The sequence below is a fragment of the Aethalodelphis obliquidens genome, unplaced genomic scaffold (genome assembly GCF_003676395.1).
Source record: "Aethalodelphis obliquidens isolate GAN/ISIS:26980383/991018 unplaced genomic scaffold, ASM367639v1 scaffold42, whole genome shotgun sequence".
In the NCBI taxonomy this organism is placed as follows: domain Eukaryota; kingdom Metazoa; phylum Chordata; class Mammalia; order Artiodactyla; family Delphinidae; genus Aethalodelphis; species Aethalodelphis obliquidens.
The window spans coordinates 16983068-17005164 of NW_020837986.1; the positions used below are offsets into that span (position 1 = coordinate 16983068).

The 22097-nt window shown below is 39.9% G+C and overlaps 1 protein-coding gene and 1 non-coding gene across 5 annotated transcripts in view; one reads left to right on the plus strand and one right to left on the minus strand.

Annotated features, from left to right (window-relative positions):
• RNF24 (ring finger protein 24) overlaps positions 1 to 22097 on the minus strand; it is a 140988-nt gene that overhangs the window by 5464 nt on the left and 113427 nt on the right. For all 4 annotated transcript variants that reach the window (XM_027078838.1, XM_027078839.1, XM_027078841.1 and 1 more), the window contains 3 exons: positions 15254 to 15296; positions 13098 to 13139; positions 533 to 612 (listed from right to left, as the gene is read on the minus strand). In XM_027078838.1, coding sequence (XP_026934639.1) covers positions 533 to 612; positions 13098 to 13139; positions 15254 to 15296 — 165 coding nt within the window. The remainder of the gene's footprint in view (positions 1 to 532; positions 613 to 13097; positions 13140 to 15253; positions 15297 to 22097) is intronic.
• LOC113605474 (small nucleolar RNA SNORA70) lies at positions 6214 to 6348 on the plus strand. Its single transcript, XR_003427239.1, has one exon. It is a non-coding gene; the product is annotated as a small nucleolar RNA SNORA70 (small nucleolar RNA).

Consider the following 22097-nt stretch of genomic DNA (forward strand, 5'->3'; position numbering starts at 1 on the left):
TTTTTGCAGTACACGGGCCTCTCACTGTTGTGGCCTCTCCCGTTGCGGAGCACAGGCTCCGGACGCGCAGGCTCAGCGGCCATGGCTCATGGGCCCAGCCGCTCCGCAGCATGTGGAATCTACCCGGACCGGGGCACGAACCCGTGTCCCCCGCACCGGCAGGCGGACTCTCAACCGCTGCGCCAACAGGGAAGCCCATAACTATGGTTTTGATTAAAATAAGTTTTTAGGAAAGGAAACTCTCATTGGAAAGTTCCAGTAAAACAGCTCTTTATAGCCTGGGCTCCAAGGAGGTGTGGGCTTGTCTGGCGCTCTGCCTGAAGTCCTGCCTTGGTATTCACGTTCCACCACCCTGATCCCTCCTAATGTCACACACACACACAAAACAGCCTGTAGGGCACTTTCAGCTTTCTGCATTATAAACCAGTCATGAAGCCATCAAGCTTGTCTGGCACTGCTCCAAGCCTACAAGTGAGTTGGTCAATGTGCCTCAAACTCAGGTCCTCTTAAATAATTCCACACCAATACTTACTTTCTGTGGAAGGCATGCTTACATGGACAAATCCCCAACTCATCTCGAGGCTTGAAGTCTTCTAGGCACACTGCACAGAGCTGAAAGACAGATTCACAGATGAGGCAAAGTATCTGCTAAGGACTCTCCCAGGCCAATGTAAAGTGCAGGCCCCCAAGGCCCAGCCATTTGAAGGGACTTCCAATGTCCCACAACTCTTTAAGTGAAAGAAACAGGCTCGAATCGGCAAGGTCTTCTGAAGAAGAATCTCCTGCTTTTCCTGTCACGTGTCTTCAAGATGGAGGGCAGATGGGAGAAGACAGAAAGCAAGAGGCAGGTTTCTTTACTTCAGTCCATCAGAAGAGTCTGACTTAGGTTTATTCTCACCAGATAGACTGAGCATAATGTAATTTTCTGTGCTGTGCCAAGAGGCTGACTTTCTGCAGGGAATGCTCTGCCTGCTCAGCAGCAGGGCCCCTGAAGGGACTGCTCGCACCCTGGGGCAGGCCCTGGGGCTCTCCTTTCTCCAGTTTTCATAACTTGGAAACTATAAACCATGGCACAGCCTGCAGTAGTATGCTTCTTGTAGTTCCTGGGGCCCCTTACTTTGGCACTGTCCTTCTGTCAGTGTCTGTCTTTGTCTTATAAAAAGTTATTCAAGAGTCACTGAATTTAACCTTATGAAAATGTGCAGATGGGGCAGGATTGCTCTGACAGGTGGCTAGGCTCCACTGCTTGGAAGGAAGCCTTCTTCAAAGCCAGATGCTGGGTTCCAACCACTACTTCTTGGGCACTTACCAGTGCCCAGGGACACCAGGTATCATCCCATTTACTCACTTTACAAATGGGGAAACAGAAACTCAGAGCAGTAACCATGTTGTCTGAGGTGAGTGGCCAGGTCTGGCTGGGGACCCAGGTCTGTTACACTTTCGTCTGCCCAAAGCTTGAACTCCTCCCTGCTTGCTTCCCTGTTCATCTCCAGGGATCCTGGTTCAACCATCACCATTTCTTGTCCAGACTGCTGACCTGTCTCCCTGTCACCTGTTTCTTAACCTATAACAAGTAACCCAGTATTCTTAGGTTATGTGACAGGACACATGGCTCTTGGTGTCCTGTGGCCAGTGCTGTGGCTGTTGGTCTTCCAACACCCTTCTCCAGGGAGCTCTCAGGGCATTATGTATATAGCAGACAAGATCTTCACAGGAGGAGGAGCATGGATAACTTGTCTTATCAGATTTGGCATTACTGCTGAGACAGCAGGAGAGCAGGGAGGAAGGCAGGACAGATGGCTGGCCTTGGCTCGGACACCCAAGCTGTGTGACTTCTGCCATCATGATGCCTCTCAAGCTCTGTTGCTTCATCTGTAGAGTGAAGATATTACATACCCCCAACCCCCTGCCTGGGACTGTCATCAGCTCAGGTTGGGGGCAGGCCTGAGGAGGCAGTAAGGCAGTCTACCAATACCAGTTGTTTTTATTCACGTTTAAATTTAGTGATGGGAGTACTATTTTCAAGCCCAGTTTTGTTTTCTGGAGGAAGGTTAAGCACAAGCTGTGGGTAAAGATGAGAAACTAGCGGTTCCAACTTTGGGATGATCTTTTTTGGGCTTCTGCTTCCCATCTGTAAAGGGGGAATGATGTTCCCACCTCCTACATTGTGTGAAAAGGTCCTCTGGCCTTAACCCAGCTTCCCTCCCAGCATAGCCTTCTGAAAGAGGGTGAGGACTGCTGGCTCTGCCCTGTAGATATTCAGTGCTGACCCTACCAAAGGGCAAGACGTTGCTGTGGTTATTTTTCCAGAATCCAAAATTAGATTTGTAGCCTTTTCAAATGGAGTTACTATTAATGGCTATTACGTTCTTCTTAAAAAATTCTAAAACCATAGTCACCTGAAAAAAAAAACAAAATAAATTCTGATGTGTTAAGCACTAAAGTTGACCAAAAGCCAAGGTCAATCATGAAGAGAAAAGCCTTAGATCTGACTTCTTAGAAGTTCCCTCAAGGGTCAAACTAATTTTACAAATTTACAGATCATATTTTGCAAATAAGCTTTACTTTCCAGTGTTTCAACAAGATTGTTTCTCTCATTCCTTTTTAAAAATGGAGATATATAATTCACACATCATAATATTCACCCCTGTAAAGTGTACAATTCAGCAGTTTTTCATATATTCACAGAGTTGTGTAACCATCGTACTATCTAATTCCAGAACATTTTTATCATCTGCTTCCAAAAGCCCATGTCCATAAGCAGTCACCCCCCATTCCACCTTCTCCCCTGGCAACCACTAATCAACTTCCTTTCTTGATGGATTTGTTTATTCTGGTCATTTCAAAATGGAATGGAATCATGTAATGGTATCATACAACATGTGGTCTTCTGTGCCTGTCTCCTTTCACTTAGAAAGATACCTTCAAAGTTCATTCATGCTGTAGCATGAATCAATACTTCATTTTTGTGGCAAAATAGTATTCCGTTATATGAATATACCACATTTATCCATTCATCTGTTGATGGCCACTTGGGTTGTTTATACCTTTTGGCTGTTGTGAATAATCTTGCTCTAAACATTGGTGCACAAGTATCTGTTAAGAGTTTTCATTTCTCTTGGGTATATATCTAGGAGTAGAATTGCTGGGTCATATGGTAGCTCTATGTTTAACTTTTTGAGGAACTACTAAACTGTTTTCCAAAGTGGCCAAACCATTTCACATTCTCACCAGCAGTGTATGAGGGCTCCAATTTCTCCATATCTTCAGGTTATTATTATTGTCTATCTCTTTGATTATATCCATCCTAGATGGTATGAAGTGACATCTCATTGGGGGTTTGATTTGCATTTCCCTAATGACTAACAATGTGCTTACTGGCCATTTGTATACCTTCTTTGGAGAAACGTCTTTTCAAATTCTTTGCCCGTTTTTTAGTTGGGTAATTTTTCTTTTTGTTACTGAGTTGTGAGACTTCTTTATATATACTAGACACAAATCCCTTATCAGATAGCCAACTGATTTTGACAAAGGTGCAAAAGCATTTCAATGGCAGAAGGACAGCCTTTGCAACAAATGGTGTTGGAGCAATGGGACATCCATAGACACCAAGCAACCAAAAAAAATTGATAAACTGGAGTTCATCAAATTTAAAAACTTTTGCTCTGCAAAAGATCCTGTTAGGATAAAAAGACTGGGACAAAGTATTTGCAGATCTTTTTATTTTGTAGGCTTTTTATTATTGAGTTGTAAGAGTTCTTTATGTATTCTGGATACCAAACTCTTACCAGATATAAGATTTGCAAATATTTTCTCCCTGTGGTTTGTCTCTTTACTTTCTTTTTTTTCAATGTCTTTTTTTTTTTTCTTTCTTTTTGCTGTATGCGGGCCTCTCACTGTTGTGGCCTCTCCCATTGCGGAGCACAGGCTCCGGACGCGCAAGCTCAGTGGCCATGGCTCACGGGCCCAGCCGCTCCGCGGCATGTGGGATCTTCCTGGACCGGGGCACGAACCCACGTCCCCTGCATCGGCAGGTGGACTCTCAACCACTGCGCCACCAGGGAAGCCCTTTGATTCATTTTTGAGTTCCTTTGTGTATGGTGTGAAGCAGGGCTCCAATTTCATTCTTTAAGTGGTTATCTAGTTATCCCAGAACCATTTGTTGAATAGATTACTCTTTTCCTATTGGATGTCTTGGCACCCTTGTTGAAAATCAATTGACCATAAGTGTATGAGTTTATTTCTGAACTCTCATTTCTATTCCATTGATCTGTATGTCTGTCCATCTGCCAGTATCACACTGTCTTAAATACTGTAGCTTGGCAGTAAGTTCTGATATTGGGAGGTGTGAATCCTCCAATCCTCTCCTGTTTTTAAGACTGTGTTTGGCCATTCAGGGCCTCCTGCATTTCCATGTGAATTTTAAATTCTGCTTGTTAATTTCTACAAAAAAAAGAAAGGGCAGCTGTGATTTTGACAGGAGTTGTGTTGATTTTGTAAATATTTTGGGGGAATACTGCTATATTAACAATAGTAAGTCTTCCAAACCATGAACAAAGGATGTCTTTCCATTCATTTAGGTCTTCTATAATATCTTTCAATGATGTTTTATAATTTTTCAGTGTACAAGTCTGAGCTTCTTTTGTTAAATTTATGCCTAGGAATATTGTTCTTTTTGATGCTATTGTAATTGGAATTGCTTTCTTAATTTCATTTTCAGATTGTTCATTGCCACTGCATAGAAATACAGCTGATTTTATTTATTTATTTAATTTACTTTATTTTATTTTTGGCTGCATTGGGTCTCAGTTGCGGCACATGGGATGTTCGTTGAGGTATGTGGGATCTTTCTTTGCAGCGCATGGGCTTCTCTCTAGCTGTGGCCTGTGGGTTTTCTCTTCTCTAGTTGTGACATGCAGGCTCCAGGGCTCGTGGGCTCTGTAGTTTGCCGCGTGCAGGCTCTCTAGTTGAGGCGTGTGAGCTCAGTTGTTGTGGTGCATGGGCTTAGTTACCCCGTGGCATGTGGGATCTTAGTTCCCTGACCAGGGATTGAACCTGCGTCCCCTGCATTGGAAGGCAGATTCTTTACCACTGGACCAGCAGGCAAGTCCCTACAGCTGATTTTTGTATATTGATCTTTATCCTGGAAATTTATTGAACTCATTTATCTTGTGATTTTTGGTGGATTCTTTAGGGGTTTCTGTGTTTACAAAATCATATCTGCAAATATAGCTTTACTTCTTTCTTTCAAATCTGGATGCCTTTGATTACTTTTTCTTGCCTAACTGCTCTGCCTAGACTCCTCCAGTACAATGTTGAATAAAAGTGATAAGAGTAGGCATCCTTGTCTTGTTTCCCCTTAAGAGGAAAAGCTTTCAGTCTTTCATTAAGTATGATGTTAGTTGTCTTTTTGTTTGTTTTTTAAAATTTTTATTTATTTATTGGTTGCTTTGGGTCTTCGTTGCTGCGCGTGGGCTTTCTCTAGTTGCAGTGAGCGGGGGCTACTCTTCATTGCGGTGTGCGAGCTTCTCACTGTTGTGGCTTTTCTTGTTGCGGAGCACAGGCTCTAGGCATGCAGACCTCAGTAGTTGTGGCATGTGGGCTCAGTAGTCGTGGCTTGGGGGCTTTAGAGTGCAGGCTCAGTAGTTGTGGCGCACGGGCTTAGTTGCTCCATGGCATGTGGGATCTTCCCGGACCAGGGCTTGAACCCGTGTCCCCTGCATTGGCAGGCGGATTCTTAACCACTACACCACCAGGGAAGCCCAGTTGTGGGTTTTTCATAGAAATCTTTATCAAGTTGCAGAAGTTCCCTTCTGCTTCTAGTTTATTGAGTATTATCATAAAAGAATGTTGAATTTTGTCAAATGCTTTTTCTACATCTATTGAGGTGGTCATGTGTTCTTCCTACCCCTTTATTCTGTCAATAGGGGGTATTACATTGACTCATTTTCCTTTGTTGAACCAACCTTGTATTCCTGGGATAAATTCCATTTAGTTATGATATATAATCCTTTTTATATGCTGCTGAATTTGGTTTGCTAGTATTTTGTTGAGGATTTTTACAACTATATTCATAAGGAATATTGGTTTGGAGTTTTCTTTTTTTATGATGTCATTGACTGGTCTTGATATTAGGGCAATACTGGCCTCACAGAATGAGGATAGGAAACATTCCCATCACTCTTCATTTTTTGAAGTCAAAGAATAGATCCTTTGCGGCCAGTTAAGCCGACTGTGCTCTTTTCCCCATGGGGGCCTGGTGCGCAATGGCTGCAAACAGCAGCCTCCTCGGTAGTGTATGCGGCCTGTTGCCTGTATGGGTTGCCCTAAGGGACCTTGGAGACAGCCCTTTCCAGTGGACATTAATGACTGGCATGCTGTCCCCAATCTAGGCTCCAGACAGGTATGCATGGTGCCTTTGGAAAGCCCCAGGGCACAGTGGCCAGGGTCCACATTGCCAGGTCATAATGTCCATCCGCACGAAGCTGCAGAACAAGGAGCATTTGATTGAGGCCCTCCGCAGGGGCAAGTTCAAGTTCCCTGGCCACCAGAAGATCCACATCTCCAAGAAGTGGGGATTTACTAAGTTTAACGCAGATGAATTTGAAAACATGGTGGCAGAAAAGCGGCTCATCCCAGATGGCTGTGGGGTCAAGTACATCCCTAATCGTGGCCCCCTGGACAAATGGCGGGCCCTGCACTCATGAGAGCCTTGGCGCTGCCCCCTCCCTACCCATGCCCACCAATAAACCCTACTTTCTTGTCAAAAAAAAAAAGAAAAAAAGAATAGATCCTATCAGCCCTGTCAGAAACAGGGCTAGGACATACATTTACTGATTGGTCAGTCTGTAGATACTTGAGTTTATTTGTTTTACATGCTATTGATGGCATCTGCAGAGAACAAAAGGAAGTCGGGTCACGGCATTTCAAAGTAATTTTTTGCAGCTTGAGGAACAGCAGAAGCTTCAAGTTTGTGGGTGCAGTAGGGGCATCATAATGTGAAGGCTCCAGACTCAGAAAGATAGGGTCACCTTCTTTCTCCACACTCAGAAGCTAGAGGACATGCCCATTTTCCTCAACTTTCTTAAACCTCAATTTTTACAAAAGCAAAATAAGGAATAATACTTACATCACCTAAATTTTTTAAAGTGTCAGTTCCCTTGCTCTTAAGATAAATTATATGAAGAAACAGACATCTTGGTAATTTTGCCACCTTGTATACATGATTCCATTTTCTTTACACTGAGATTATACCCATAAATAAAACAAATTTCAAGGGAAAAATGGCTTTTAGTGACCATAGCATATATACTGGAAAGAAGCCTAATTTTCTAGTATTCACAGAGTGCATGATCCCTAAAATGACCAAGAAGGAAGGATTTGACAATTTTCAAGAGGTTGACACAGTCTATAAATTTACCTCAAAATGCAAGCTAGGGAGTGGAGAGTCATGACAACGTCACACAATGAAAATGACCCACAGCCCAGGGAATTTAGCCAAAATGATTTTCTTTTAAATATACAATCATTCTTTGATGGTGGTAGTGAACACTAATATACCTTTCCTTGAATAGTTACGAGGATAATCATATCTTTTGCAAAGGCAGCATTCCCAGTTCAGACATGTCATTTAAGGTTGGAATCTTTAAAAGCTATGAAAGCACTCTAAACATGGCTGTGCTGCTCAGGAAAGATCTGACTTTCTTGTTCCAAACTGAAGTGCAGTGGGACGTCCGTTCCATGGCCCTCATGTGTTAGTGTGCTCAGCCCTTTACTGTCCTTGCCTCACTGGCTTATGACTTTCTTTTCTGTGGGATCAGTGCTCCTTGAGGGCAGGGAGGGACTATACTTTGCCCACTCAATCTCTAGGGTCCTGTATACTGTCAGCTCCCTATACATGCTTTGGGGTTTTTTTAAAACTATTTTTGTAAAACAATTTTTACAATTTAAACTGAGGGACGAAACTCAGTTGGGCTCTAAGTATTCATATTATAATTTTAAAATTAATTTGAGTAATGTGATTTATAAGAAGATTGATCAGTAATCCTAGAAAGACTGAGAGGGTTTATACCTCCTCCTACATAAGAAAGGGATGTGGCAAAACTTGTACCACCAGACCCCCTCCTCACTGGACCAAAGGGAAGGGAATGAGCTTGTGGGGAGGTGAGGAGAAGGAAAAGATGTTCCTAACTTCATTTTACACAGGGGGGCAACTCCAATGGGGTTACCTTCCTACAGTCTCTTCTTGTGGAAAGTAGGGTAGAGCAGGGCCATAGCATGTCTGCCACATGACTCCTCACCCACTCTCTGCCTGATCCAGGAAAACTGACCTAAAGATGACTGTTCCTGGTCCTTGTGTAGCTAGGATCCCACCTTCTGCTGAGATGCAGGAGGGAGCAGGTTCTCCTTCCCTTTCTGTATGTATAGGCAATATCACCCTGACAGAAGTGGGGATGGACCCAAACATGTTCAAATTTAGAAGCTATATGGATGGCTGTATCACTGTACTGTACTGTAGATGTGGGCTCAGGGTTCTGATTGGCCCACATGGCCACAGCAGGTGGATGAGGCCTTCTCTGGGAGAGTGGCAGGATAGAAAGAATACAGTACAGAAAAAATATTTGAAGAAATAATGGCTGAAAACTTCCAAAGCTTGGTGAAAGACAAACCTACATATTTATGAAGCTGAGTAAACCCCAAACAGGAAAAATCCAAAGAAATCCATGCTGAGACATATCATAATCAAATTGCTGAAAACTAAAGACATAGAAAAAAATCTTGAAAGCAGCCAGAGAAAAATGACACATTATGGATAGGAGATTGATGATTCGAATGACTATGAATTTCTCATCAGAAACCATGGAGGTCAGAAGGAAGTGGCACAACATTTTAAAAACGCTGAAGGAAAAGAAATAACCTAGGAATAAAGGTGAAATAGGGGCTTCCCTGGTGGTGCAGTGGTTGAGAGTCCGCCTGCCGATGCAGGGGACACGGGTTCGTGCCCCGGTCTGGGAGGATCCCACATGCCGCGGAGCGGCTGGGCCAGTGAGCCATGGCTGCCGAGCCTGCGCGTCCAGAGCCTGTGCTCCGCAACGGGAGAGGCCACAACAGTGAGAGGCCCGCGTATCGTAAAAAAAAAAAGGGTGAAATAAAGACATTCTCAGATGAAGGCAAACTAATAGAATTCATAGCCAGCAGATCTGCTCTCAAAGAATTGCTAAAGGAGGTTCATCACATAGAAGGAAAGTGACATAAGAAGGAAACTTGGAAAACTGGGAATTAAGAGCAACAGAAATGGTAAATATTTGGATAAATATAACAAACTATTCGTCCCCTCCTGAATTCTTTAAAATATATCTGATGGTTAAAAGTAAAAAATGTAACACTGTCTGATGCCATTTTCAATGTATATAGGTGTAATATGACACTTACTGTATAAAGGAGTAAAAGTAAAGGGATCTATACGGTGATAAGGTTTCTACATTACAAATGAAGTGCTAAAAAATTGATTCTAGGTATTTATTTTGTAATCCCTAAGTAACCACTAGAAAATTATACAAAAAGATAAAATCACAATAGATAAAATACTAAAAATGTTCAAATAACCCAAAAGAAGGTAGGAGGAGACAAAGGAATAAGAAAGAGGGGCAAAAGCGGAAGATAAATAGTAAAAGAGTAGACCTAATTTCAAACACATCAATAATTGCATTGAACATAAATGGTCTAAACACATCAATTAAAAGACAGGTTGGCAGGGTGGATTAAAAAACATGACCTAACTATATGCTGTCTATAAAAACACTTCAAATATAAAGACATAATGTGTTTACAGATTAGAAAACTCAACATGGTAAAGATACCAAATTTCCCCCTGATTTATATATTTAATGCAATACTAATCAAGATCCCAGCAGGATTTTTGTTGTTGTTGTTTGTGTGTGTACAGATAGACAAGCTGCTGTTACAATTTACATGGAAGAGCAAAGGAACCAGACTAGCTAAAACAGTTTTGGAAAAGAAGAATAAAGTTGGAGGAATCATATTACCTGATTTTAAGACTTGCTATAAAAATACAGTAATCAAGACTGTGGTATTGGTGAAGGGACATAGGCACAGAAATCAATGGAACAGAATAGAGAATCCAGAAATAGACTCACAAAAATATGGCCATTTGATTTTTGATAAAGGTGCAAAAGAAATTAAGTGGAGAAAGCAACCATTCACCATAACCAGAGCTGGGGACACTGTGGTGAACAAATCAAAGACTAAATGCAAATGACAAGCAGATCACAGACTAATGTCAAGGCTCTCAGGCTTTTCTTAAAAAAAACCCATATCTGGCAATAGTTGGCAATAGCCTACATTCCCCTATGGTAACAATTAGCTAGAGCTGAGTGCTGACAACTTCTTTAACACAGGACCTTGCATGCCCCAGTGTGTCACAGCTTCCATGGCACTTTTCTGTTTCTCTTGATACCAAGACTCCATTAGATGCAACTTATTTATTTATGTTTCTTTTGTTTTTTTATAACTTTTGGCCACACCGCACAGCATGTGGGATCATCCACAGATTCAAACAACCACAGACCGTGTAATACTGTAGTATTCACTATTGAAAAAAATCTGCGTATAAGTGGACCCGTGCAGTTCAAACCCATGTTGTTCAAGGGTCAACTGTACATTTTTTGTTTTTCTGTACGTGGGCCTCTCACTGTTGTGGCCTTTCCCGTTGCGGAGCACAGGCTCCGGACGCGCAGGCTCAGCGGCCATGGCTCACGGGCCCAGCCGCTCCGTGGCATGTGGGATCTTCCCGGACCGGGGCATGAACCCGTGTCCCCTGCATCGGCAGGCGGACTCTCAACCACTGCGCCACCAGGGAAGCCCTCAACCGTACTTTTTAGATTTTTTTTGCCACGTGGCTTGTGGGATCTTAGTTCCCTGATCAGGGATTGAACCTGGGCCCTTGGCAGTGACAGCACGGAGTCCTAACCACTGGACCTCCAGGGAATTCCTCAACTGTATTTTTAAAATAATATATTAACTTACTTTCCTTCTTTAAAATTAAGAACATTATATATGAAATTAATATCCCTTTTGACCAACTTCCCCTAATCTTTTCCCTCTTCTCTCCTCCTCTGTGTGATCATTATGCATCCTTTTCAAACACTAAGCAGTATGCATATAAATCCATGAAAAATGTGTTTATCTTAGTTTACATACATGATATAAACATTTATATCATTTTGCAACTTGCTTTTTCAAGATTCCGTTAGAGATCTATCTAGGTTGACGTGTTTATAGATGGAGCTTGTTCCTTAATTTTGCCTGCCGTATAGTACCTCACTGTATGAATCACTGTATCAGGTTTCCTTCTTTTCCTCCCTCCCTCCCTCTCTTGATGGATAATCTTCCAGTGTATCATGTTTTATTTATTTGTCACACTACTGATGGACATTTAGCTTGTCTCTGATTTTCCACTATTATAATTATTCACTAATAACGTTATTCATATTGAAATTATGTGTGCTTACACAGGAACAAGCTATGTATCATTGTATAATTAGGCCACACACAAAGAAGTTTGACAAAATAGTTTCAACACAAAGAAGTGCATCAAAAAAGGACCAAACTGCGAAAAGTACATGACTGGCCTCTGGAAACAAGTTGTAGAGCAAGGTTAGGTTTTCTTGGGCACAGTGAAACTGGAATTAGTGGGTGCGGTTGGGATACTAACTCTGATGAGTAATGATGTAACACAATTCACTTATTCAGGATAAAGATTCTAAACTAATGGGTCAAACCAATAAGGAAGACTTCTATTCCTGACAAACATGGTTATTCAGTATTGTTAATGTATGTCAGAATTAGATCTTTTCATCTATGGTCATCAAAAAGACTCCAAACAGAAGAGGATCACTTTCTGTTACTGTTTTAGGAAAAATTTAAAAATCAAACAGTATTTGATGCTTGAGTTTAATCCAAGGTTAGTTCTGAAATGCTGTACCATATCAACTCTTTGATAAAAAACATGCAGAAAGAGCAAAGGAGGGACTTCCCTTGGTGGCACAGTGGTTAAGACTCTGAGCTCCCAATGCAGGGGGCCTGGGTTTGATCCCTGGTCAGGGAACTAGATCTCACATGCATGCCACAACTAAGGAGCCCACCTGCCGCAACTAAGACCCAGTGCAACCAAATAAATAAATATTTTAAAAAAAGAGCAAAGGAGCAGTAGATAATTTCAAAGTGTTCAACAATAATATAAATCATTATTTTTTTTACTATTATTCAAATAATTTCACAACTTAACTCTCTTTGAAGAGACTGGTAATGTAGCTTCACCACAGTTATGCTATATAAAACATAGATATGACAGTGTGTAGCTTTTCAAGTCCTTGCTTTAAACACCAATTAAAAAACTCAGAAAGGGTGGAAGAGAAAGGGCCCTAAAATTAAAAATAAAAACTCTGAGCATTTGAAATCAGTGGCAAGACAAGGAATAAAATAAACAAGAATTACTATAGACTACGTGTCTTAAGGTGCATAGCAGGATACACACACACATCTGTATATAGCTTAGAAAGCATAACAATATAGTGAACACCCCAACCACGCAACCTCATTACTAGACAAGTCCAAGAGTTCATATCTCTCCCTATAGCTCTTCCCTATTCCATCCCTCTGTCTCACCTCCCCAAGCCCCCACCTTCATGAAGTAATCACTGCCTTGTTTGTGCCATTGGTAAGAAAGGACTTCTGGGAACATTTTCAAGAGTGAAATTAGTGCAAATTCATCTTGAGTAGAAAAACTTGTTTATATCTATCTCCTACTCGTATAGCATGGACAGCAAGCAGCATCCCTGCTGCTATGAAATCTTACACTGGCACCATTCCTATTAAAAATGAGTTATTTTACACTCTTATAAGTCTTCACAAAATTGATTTTTATGTGACCTCACCCTCAAATATTCTATTAAGCTGATCAAAATAAGCCCAATTTTTTTCAGTGTGTGAAAATATAGATGTTTAAGCATACCACAGCATACCACTTCTGTTAGCATATACTCAAGAGCAGATTAAAATACTTATAGGCAACTTACCTCATGTAAATTCAGTTCTTTTACTTTTTCTTTTAATATAACCTGTAAGACAAAAAAAAAGTATGCTTTTATGCCCATTCAAATCTGTAATTTAAAAGATTTCTCATTGTTCTTACAAATATTTTTCTTTTCTGTATATAGCTCATTTCACCTCATATTCAGTATTAGAGAGAATCTCTTACAGTTTGAGATAGAACATTTTAGCAACATTCTTTTAACTTGAGCAAGGTGTAGTATTCTCCTGAAAAGCAATTTTAAAATCTCTTTGAGAATAGATTAAATTTTGGGAGAAGAAATTAACACATGCCTATCTGGAGTATGTGTTAATATGGGGGGAAAGTAAATGAGATTGCTTGCCTCATGATTTGGTAAAACACAGTATTGACTCATGGGACAGACTGGTAATTTATAAAAGACTGAAAAGTAAGGTCAATCTTAATTTTGGAAGCTTTGCTTATTATTATACATCAGTATCCTCAGAAAACTTTAGCTCTATCCAGAATTATGTAAATAGGTTTAAAACTCATCCAGGTGCTGTCCCTAACCTGACTTTGTGGTGACTGGATATCAGTTAAAAATAATGCAAAATGACAAGAGGGCAGATGACTATTTAAAAAGAACATCTCTAAACAAATAGGACCTAATCAAGCTTGAAAGCTTCTGCACAGCAAAGGAAACCATAAACAAAATGAAAAGACAGCTTAAGGACTGGGAGAAAATATTTGCAAATGATGCCACTGACAAGGGCTTAATTTCCAAAATATACAAACAGCTCATACAACTCATTAACAAAAAACAAACAACCCAAATGAAAAATGGGCAGCAGACCTAAATAGTTCTCCAAAGAAGACATACAGATGGACAACAGGCACATGAAAAGATGCTCAACATCACTAATTATCAGAGAAATGAAAATCAAAACTACAATGAGGTATCACCTCCCACCAGTCAGAATGGTCATCATTAAAAAGCCTACAGATAACAAATGCTGGCGAGGGTGTGGAGAAAAGGGAACCCTCCTACGCTGTTGGTGGGAATGTAAGTTGGTGCAGCCACTATGGAAAACAGTGTGGAGGTTCCTCAAAAAACCATTTGAGACAAAAATTGAGACAAAAAGATTCATTCCTTTAGAAAACTAAGACATTCATCTCTGTATATTAAATCCCACACGAGACCCATGTGTGGTTACCTGTGGACATCAGTGTGGACATCTAAGGAACTCACCAATGAGCTCAGATTTCAAAGAGACATGGACAAAAAGATATGTAATCCTAAAATGACGACATGGTCTGTAACATCAGTGTCAGCAAGATTAAAGACCCAAATAAACTGAAGCTTGGCCCCCACCCCCACCTCTCCCCCCCTCCTAAATTGCTATGGATGACAAAAATAATTTCATGCTCAGGGTCAAAAGAAAATTAAGGAACACCTAGGCCCACTGTTTGGTATCAGTGGTAAAATATTAATGGATGACACATGGAAGAAAAAACAAATTTTACTGGCCTTCAAGAAAAGCTAAATTTATTACCTTAAAGAACATATCAGCAAAGGGATAGTACAAAGGGCTAGGAGTTAATAGCAATGACTGAAGTATCTGGACTTCCAGTAGTGTGACGTGAACTAACATTTAAAACACAAAGGGGAGGAGATGAGATCAGTATAATACAGCTGGTTACCTCTGAGGAATTAGTATGTCTTCTAATGAAGAAGGTAAAAATTTCATTTAATGGAATCTCTGAACTCCATTAGGATGATAGTAAGTTCAAGGATTTTAAGCTACAGCATTTCTCTTTACCAAAATATTGGCCAAAGTTCCCTGTTACGTTATATTATTTTATCATTTGAACTTTCTGTAACTTCAAGTAATACTTAAGAGAAGCCACCACAATAAGCCCAGGCACTGCAACGAAGAGTAGCCCCCACTCGCTGCAACTAGAGAAAGCCCGTGTACAGTAACGAAGACTCAACACAGCCAAAAAAAAAAAAAAAAAAAAAAAAGGAACACTTGAAGTATTTTGTATGGCAAATTGGCAAGCAAAATGCTAAAATGAACACAAGTAAATCTAGTCCCAGTTTAAAATATGAGTGGAAACCTGAGGTCTCATTTTTTTGGTGAAGAACATGATCAAAGCTAATCTTAAGTAAATCTCTCTCACCTGTTTGTAGGCATAAAATTCTTTGTGTGCTTGATGTCTTAGCCTAAAAGACAGAAATGAGAAATGCAATACTGAGATTTCCATATAAGAATTTGACAAAAATTTTAAAACTGCTTATTTTTGGTATTAATTTATATCATTTATGGCTTAAAATCCAGAATCTTTATTCTAGAATACACTCAAATGACATATCTGTTACCATGTTATGAGAAAGTGACCAGTGAACCATAGAATGTTATCCAAATATATAAGGTCAAGTGAAATCTCATTAAAACAAAATCTCAAATATTTTATAGAAGGCTCAATTTTTTATATTGACAATAGTCCACTTATTTCAATAATATTTAATATATCACATTTTTCCTAATTAAAAAATTGAGGTATCAATATAATATACATCTAATAATGTGCAAAAGCCTCAAGAATACAGATAAGTATTAAAAAAAATTATACACACCACTGTAACTATCACCCAGATCAATACATAGAACATTTCCAGCATCCCAGAAATGACTCTTCCCAATCAATATTCACCCCTAACACTATCCTAATTTTTATCATTGTAGATTAACTATGCTTGTTTTTGAACTTCACATAAATGGATCATTTGGTATATACTCTCCTGTGTTGGCTTCTTTCAGTCAACAATTACTTGTGAAATTCATCCATGTTGTTGCAGTAATTATATTTTTGACTGACATATAGTGTTCCATTTTACGAATGAATATAAAACTATCCATTCCACTGTTGACAAATATTTAGGTTACTTCCAATTTGGGGCAATTATGAATCAAGCTGCTATACAAATTCTTCTACATGTCTTTTAGTGGACATATAGACTCATTTCTGTTGAGTGAGTATCTAGGAGTAGAATTACTGGTCCAAAGTGCTTGTACCAGTTTTACTCCTATGGGTAGTGCATGAAAGTTCTAGTTGTTCACATCTTTGCCACAGCTTGGTAGGGTCAGTCTAAAAATTTTTAGCCAGTCTGGTGGGTGTTCAGTGGTATCTCATTTTGGTTTTAATTTTGCATTTCCCAAATGATGTTTAAGACCCTTTCATATGCTTATTGCCTGTTTGGATATTTTCTTTTACGAAATGCCTGTTCAAGTCTTTTGTCCATTTAAGAAAATGAGTTGACTATATTTTTCTTATTGATTTGTAGGAGCTGTTTAAATATTTTAGATGCAAGTCCTCTGTTGGGTACTGCAATACTCTATGGCTTACCTTTTAATTCTCTTAATGTTATCTTTTGATGAACAAAAGCTTTTAATTTAAAGCTTTTTAATTTAATTTGTGTCCAGTTAAAGAAATCTTTGCCAACCCCCAGATAATGAAGATAATTTCTTGTGTGTATCGTGAAAATAATTTGTTATTTTACCTATCACATTGAGGTCTATGATCCATCTGAAATTAGTCTTTATGTATGATGTGAGGTAGAAGTCAAAGTTCTTTTTATCCACATGCAGATTTTCATTTGACTCCTTTATTGAAGAGACACTTCTTTCCCCACTGTGTTGCAATGGCACATCTGCTGTAAGTGAGACCAATGTGTGGTTCTGTTTCTAGAGTTTCTGTTTTATCCCACTGGTTTATCTGCCCATCCTTGTGTACTGGGTTGAATCGTGTCCCCTCAAAATTAATGTCAAACTGCTACCTCAGAATGTAACCTTGTTTGGAAATAGCATCTTTGCAGACTATTTAGTAGTTAAAATGAGGTCACATTAGGATTAGGGTAGACCATAAATCCAATATGACTGTTGTCCTTAGAAGAAGAGGAGAGGATATACAGAGACACAGGGAAGAAGGCCAGGTGAAGACAGAGGCAGAGACTGAAGTGATGCAGCTACAAGCCAAAAAATATCAAGGATTGCTGACAACCACCAGGAACTAAGAAGAGGCAAGGAAGGATCCTCCCCTAGATAGCCTTCAGAGGCAGCATGGCCCTGCCAACACCTTAATTTCGAACTTCTAGCTTCCAGAACTGTGAGAGTTTGATAAATTTCTGTTGTTTTAAGCCATCCAGCTTGTGGTACTTTGTTACAGCAACCCTGGGAAACCAATGCATCTTGTGTCAATACCATGCCAGTTTAAAAAAAAAAAAAAAAACACCTTTTATTTTGAAATGGTCTTATAGGAAAGTTGCAAAAAATATCAGAGTTCATATATACTTCTCTCCCCAGTTTTCCAACATTCACATCTTACATAACCATAGAACAATGATCAAAAGCAGGAAATTAACACTAATGTTTTGATATTAATACTCGTATAGTATTCACCAAACAGACTTTGTTTGAATTTCACCAGTTTTTTCACTAATGTTCTTTTCCTATCTTGTGATCCAATCCAGGACCCCAGCCTGCATCTAGTTGTGTCTCCTTAGTTTCTTCAAATCTGTGACAGTTCCTTAGTTTTTCCTTGTTTTTCAGGATTTTGACATATCGACCATGATCACTTGGTTATGGCAATGTCTACTGGGTCTCTCCACTGTAAAGTTACTATTTTCCCCTTTGCAACTGATCAATATCTTGGGGGAGACACATTGAAACTATGAAAATATCCTATATTTTTCTCAAGCTTTTGCCCACTGATTTTAGCATCCATCTTGCTTGCAACAATTCTGCAGTGTTTGCCTGGTGGTGGTTTTGTAGTTCCCTAATTCCTTGTACATTAACTGGGATTCTTCTGTAAGGAAGAGATGCCCCTTCTCCTTCATTTATTTATATCAGCATGGACTCATTTGTGTTAGTCTATGGGTTATAATTTAATATGATCATTATTTATTTTGTTGCTCAAATTGATTTAGGCTTTTAGGCCCTCCTTCAGGTTGATTCTTATATCCTTTCAACATGCCCTCATCCTTTCCCATGCATTTCCTAGCTCACTGGCACCAAAAGATGTTACAAGCTCATCTTGTATTTTCCATGCTCCAGTTGTGGAATTAACCACTTCTTTCAAAGAGCCTTGGTTCCTTTTATTGGAGAATAATATTTAGAAACTAAGATCTGGGTGCTAGGTGAATAGCACTCTGTTTTAAGTACTGGAGTTTTGGAAAAAGTCTTGGGTCCTCAAGCTTTGTTCTTAACTACTTTGGCTATTCGTGGTCCTTTGCATTTCCATATAGATTTCATGAGCTTATCAATTTCCACAAAAAAAATCTGTTGGGATTTTGACGGACACTGTGTTTAATTTATAGATCAATTGGGGGAAGAACTGACATCTTTGCAAGATTGCGTTTCCAACCTGTGAATATAGCATACTCTATTTATTAGATCTTCTTTCTCTGTACACATTTCTACGTAGAACACTTATATATCCTTCATTAAATTTATTCCTAGGTATTTGGTAATTTTTGATCTACTATCAATAGTATTTAAAATTTTTTTATGTTCTAATTCTTTGTTGCTACTACATAGAAAAAAATTCAATTTTTGAATATTGATCCTGTATCTAGTGACTTGCTAAGTTCACTTATTAATTCTAAACATCTTATCTGCAGAATCTTTTGGATTTTTAAAATACACAATTATTTTGTCTGCAAATAATAACAGTTAAAACTCTACCTATTTAATCTTCACATATTTCACTCTTTATTCTTTTTTTTTTTAATTTTTATTTTTTTGCGGTACGCGGGCCTCTCACTGCTGTGGCCTCCCGTTGCGGAGCACAGGCTCAGGACGCGCAGGCTCAGCGGCCATGGCTCACGGGCCCAGCTGCTTCGCGGCATGTGGGATCTTCCCGGCCCGGGGCACGAACCCGTGTTCCCTGCATCGGCAGGCGGACTCTCAACCAGTGCGCCACCAGGGAAGCCCTCACTCTTTATTCTTTATTTCGCTTCTTTTTTTTTCCTGCACTGGCCAGGACCTCCAGTACCAATATTAAATGCAAGTGATGGCAGTGAATGTCCTTATTAATATGTTACTACTAAATACGATGTTTTCTCTAGATTTTTTGTAGATAACCCTTGATTCAAATAAAGTTCCCTTGTATCCTAGTTTTAGACTTAAAAAAATCATGAATAGGTATTAATTTTTGTCAAGTGCCTTTTTTCCCTTTTTACTGTTAATGTGGAATACTGTATTGATTGATTTTCAAATGTTAAAACAATCTTCATTTCTGGAACAAAACTCCACTTGGTTGTGGTGTACCACCTTTTTGTACATCCTTGAATTTTATTTACTAATATTTTGTTCATGAGAAAGATTAGTCTATAATTTCCATTCTTGTAATGTCCTCGTCAGGCTTTGGAATCAAAATTATCTGGCCTCATCGAAGTATCCCTTCTATTCTCTGGAAAAGTCATATAAGAGTGGTATTTTTTTGGGCTTCCCTGGTGGCGCAGTGGTTGAGAGTCCGCCTGCCGATGCAGGGGACGCGGGTTCGTGCCCTGGTCTGGGAAGATCCCACATGCCGTGGAGCGGCTGGGCCCGTGAGCCATGGCCGCTGAGCCTGAGTGTCCGGAGCCTGTGCTCTGCAACGGGAGAGGCCACAACAGTGAGAGGCCCGCATACCGCAAAAAAAAAAAAAAAAAAAAGAGTGGTATTTTTTCCTTAAATGTTTGGAGAAATTCACTGGTGAAGTTACCTGACTTGCAGTTTCTTTGTGGAAATGCTTTTATTATTACATATATAATTATTAATATTTTATATTTCTTCTTGACTCAGTTAAAAATGTTATTATTCTTTTACTTGTATTCACATAACATACAATTAACCATCTTAAACTGTATAGTCCAGTGGTACTTAGTGCAGTCACAATGTTGTGCAACCACTAGTTCACTCTAGTTTCAAAACTTTTTCATCAAAAAAAATCTGGTACTCATTAAGTAGTTGGTCCCCACTCCCCCGTTCCCTGGTAATCTCTAATCTGCTTTCTGTCTCTATGGATTTGCCTATTATGGATACATTACATAAAATAAATCATACAATATGTGACCATTTTGTGTCTGGCTTTTCATTTAGCGTAATGTTTTCGAGGCTCTGCCTATTTGTAGCATGTATCAGTACTTCACTCCTTTTTATGGCTGAATAATATTTCACTATATGTATATGCCACAATTTGATTATCCATTTGTCTATTAATGAGCATTTGGGTTGTTTATACCTTCTGGCTATTACGAATAATGATATAAACATTCTGTACAAATTTCCTTGTGGACATATCTCTTCATTTGTCTTGGGTATATACCTAGGAGTGAAATTTCTGGGTCATATGGTAATTCTACGTTTAACTTTCAAGGAACTGATGAACTGTTTTCCACAGTTCCTGCACCATTTTACATTCCCACCAGCAATGTATGAGGGTTTCTATTTCTCCACATCCTTGTCAACACATAATTTTCCATATTTTTGACTACAGCATCCTACTAGTTGTGACATTTATTGTGGTTTTAATGTGCATTTCCTTAATGACCAATGCTGTTGAACATCTTTTCACGTGCTTGTTGGCCATCTGTATATCTTCCTTGGAGAAATGGCTACTTAAGCCCTTTACCTATTTTTAAATTCAGTTGTCTTTTCTTTTATTTTAATATTTATTTATTTATTTAATTATTTGTGGCTGCATTGGGTCTTCGTTGCTGTGCGTGGGCTTTCTCTAGTTGCAGCGAGTGGGGGCTACTCTTCATTGTGGTGCACGGGCTTCTCATTGCGGTGGCTTCTTTTGTTGCGGAGCATAGGCTCTAGGCATGCGGGCTTCAGTAGTTGTGGTATGAGGGCTCAGTAGTTGTGACTCGTGGGCTCTACAGTGCAGGCTCAGTAGTTGTGGCGCACAGGCTTAGTTGCTCCGCGACATGTGGGATCTTCCTGGACCAGGGCTCAAACCCGTGTCCCCTGCATTGGCAGGCAGATTCTTAACCACTGCACCACCAGGGAAGTCCCAATATTTGTTTATTTAATTTATTTTTGGCTGCGTTGGGTCTTAGTTGCAGCATGCAGGATCCTCTGCTGCGGCGTGCAGGCTTCTCTCTAGTTGTGGTGCGTGGGCTCAGCTGTTGTGGAGCTTGGGTTCCAGAGTGTGTGGGCTCTGTAGTTGTGGTGTGCAGGGTCCAGAGCATGTGGGCTCTGTAGTTGTGGCACGTGGGCTCTCTAGTTGTAGCCCACATGCTCAGTAGTAGCAGTGCGTGGGCTTAGTTGCCCTATGGCATGTGGGATCTTAGTTCCCTGACCAGGGATCGAACCCACGTCCCCTGCATTGGAAGGTGGAATCTTAACCACTGGACCACTAGGGAAGTCCCAAATTCATTTGTATTTTTGCTGTTGAGTTGTAAGAGTTTTTAAAAATATATATCCTGGATATTAAACCCTTATCAGATATATGATTTGTAAATATTTCTCTCCCATTCTGTAGGCTGTTTTTTTCACTTTCTTGATAATGCTCTTTGATGCACAAATGTTATTAATTTTTATAAGTCCAATTTATCTATTTTTTCTTTTGTTGTTTGTGCTTTTGCTGTCAAATCTAAGACTCTATTGTCAATCTGAGGTCATGAAGATTTACCTGTTTTCTCCCAAGAGTTTTATAGTTTTAGCTCATGTTTAGGTCGCTGATCTATTTTTAAAAAATTTTTTTTAAAAATTTATTTTTGGCTGCGTTGGGTCTTCATTGCTGTATGTGGGCTTTTCTCTAGTTGTGGCGAGTGGGGGCTACTCTTCATTGCAGTGCACGGGTTTCTCATTGTGGTGGCTTCTCTTGTTGTGGGGCACAGACTCTAGGCATGCAGGCTTCAGTAGCTGTGGCACCCAGGCTCAGTAGTTGTGGCGCGTGGGCTCTAGAGTGCAGGGTCAGTAGTTGTGGCACGTGGACTTAGTTGCTCTGCGGCATGTGGGGTCTTCCTGGACCAGGG